The following is a 1,653-nucleotide window of genomic DNA, read 5'->3' as shown; positions in this document are numbered from 1 at the left end:
GTTCGGAGCATTGTAACTCCTTTCTTTTCCTGTAGTACTGCCTGTTCATGACTATTAACATCGACGGTCTCCTGCTCTGTTGTATCATAAGATGGTCCAGGAGTGGTATCTATTAACCCGTCTTTCCTCGTCGTGACACCATCATCCGAAGATAGTTGGCCACAGCTCTGGTCAGATGTTGGTATTCCCTCATGACGACCCAGTGTCAATGACCCCGACTGTCCCTTGCAAGAGGAAGGTCCTCTACAAGCGCTTATCTCATGGTCCTCGACAGGTTCCTCTGTAGCCCCATGACCAGCTTCAGGCAACTCCACTATGAGGCAAGGGCCGCTCTCTTCAGTCTTATTCCTCTTCTTTACCCCTTTGGTATTCGCCTTCTTTGACCGTCGCTTACATTTATGGAGGACCTCATCAGCTTGCACACTATCAACATCGCTCTTCTTCCTCTTCCCTCCAGCCTTCTTATTAGAGCTATTCCCATCCACAGACTGTGATTGGGCCGAGACCTCATGGCTATCCCCCTCTACTTGGACCCCTACATTGCTCCGCTTCCTCCCCTGTGAACGACCGTCATCGTGACACTGTAATGTCGAGGACATCATTACCGAGGTCATGGTAGACTTGTTGAGAGTAGATGCCGAGTTAGCCCCTCCGGTCGCCACAGACCTAGTCGTATACTCAGTAGTCTGGACAGCTGCATTACTACTATAACAACAACAAGAAGACAATGATCCTTCGATAAGAGGCACAGTGAGTAGACTCACCTCAGCCTGTTCATATACCCATATGATATCACACAGATAACAGCGCTATCCTTAATATCAGGGGAAGCTGCTGCCTTCCCAACAGGTGTCGCTACGGATTTGGCAAACTCCCCTGGAACGGTGATGATGATCATATGGTGTTGATTCCCATCGTACTACCAGCAAGGGTGTCCTGAAGGGCCATTGCAGTGTGGTGGCAGTCTGCTTCAGTGGCCATAATATGACCATCCCATCGCAGATACAACTGTTGGCATGGTGTCGTCACGGCTAACAACGATATGGGATAGTAGGGGGAGCACCACAAGACTATCGTATATACTTACTGATAGACCTTCGTAGGAAGGTGAATACCTTGCGTATTGGAGTCTTCTCCCGCCACGATAAACTAATGATAGGCAAAATGTCGTCGTTAGCCGGCTAATGAGGCTCCTCTTTCCGTTGTTCCTACTTGATTTGGAACTTCCCCCCTCGAGTATCCCCACTATCGTCGGTAAGAACCTCTGGAGTAAGCCTTATTACGAGCCACTGTGGGGAGGATACAGTCGGATGTTGGACGATGCAGGACTTGTCGGGAGCCTGCCCATAGTGGGAGTACAGTGATGCAGATACGACCTCATCACAGTGGCCCCCCACTACCGCCGCTGCTGCCATACGTTCCTCGTGGCAGAGGGACGTGGTAGCCATGCTAGGAGGATGCACTATAAGGGGTCATGGTGACACTATCGGCACACTGCTCGTAGTTGATAATAGAGACGACGATTATTTGAGGGGGAACAACAACGATTACTATCATTATTCTTATACGAAGAGCTTGTTATACCACTTGGGTGGTCGACGGAAATAGTAGATTCATTATTATTATCATGATAAGACGTGTACGAGGCAGAGG

General features: G+C 49.3%; 1 protein-coding gene across 1 annotated transcript; it reads right to left on the bottom strand.

The window, feature by feature from the left end:
* Positions 1-247: 247 nt before the first annotated feature.
* On the bottom strand, positions 248-981 carry Pmar_PMAR001917 (hypothetical protein; the record flags this gene model as incomplete). The annotated part of the gene is made up of 4 exons (XM_002779201.1): positions 248-557; positions 606-702; positions 765-876; positions 924-981. Coding segments are annotated over 4 exons (577 nt in total), but the record flags the coding sequence as incomplete, so codon positions are not given.
* Between the last annotated feature and the right edge of the window lie 672 nt (positions 982-1,653).

This window comes from Perkinsus marinus (genome assembly GCF_000006405.1).
Source record: "Perkinsus marinus ATCC 50983 genomic scaffold scf_1104296947710, whole genome shotgun sequence".
Taxonomy (NCBI): Eukaryota; Perkinsozoa; order Perkinsida; family Perkinsidae; genus Perkinsus; species Perkinsus marinus.
This window is presented reverse-complemented; position numbering and strand designations above follow the sequence as displayed.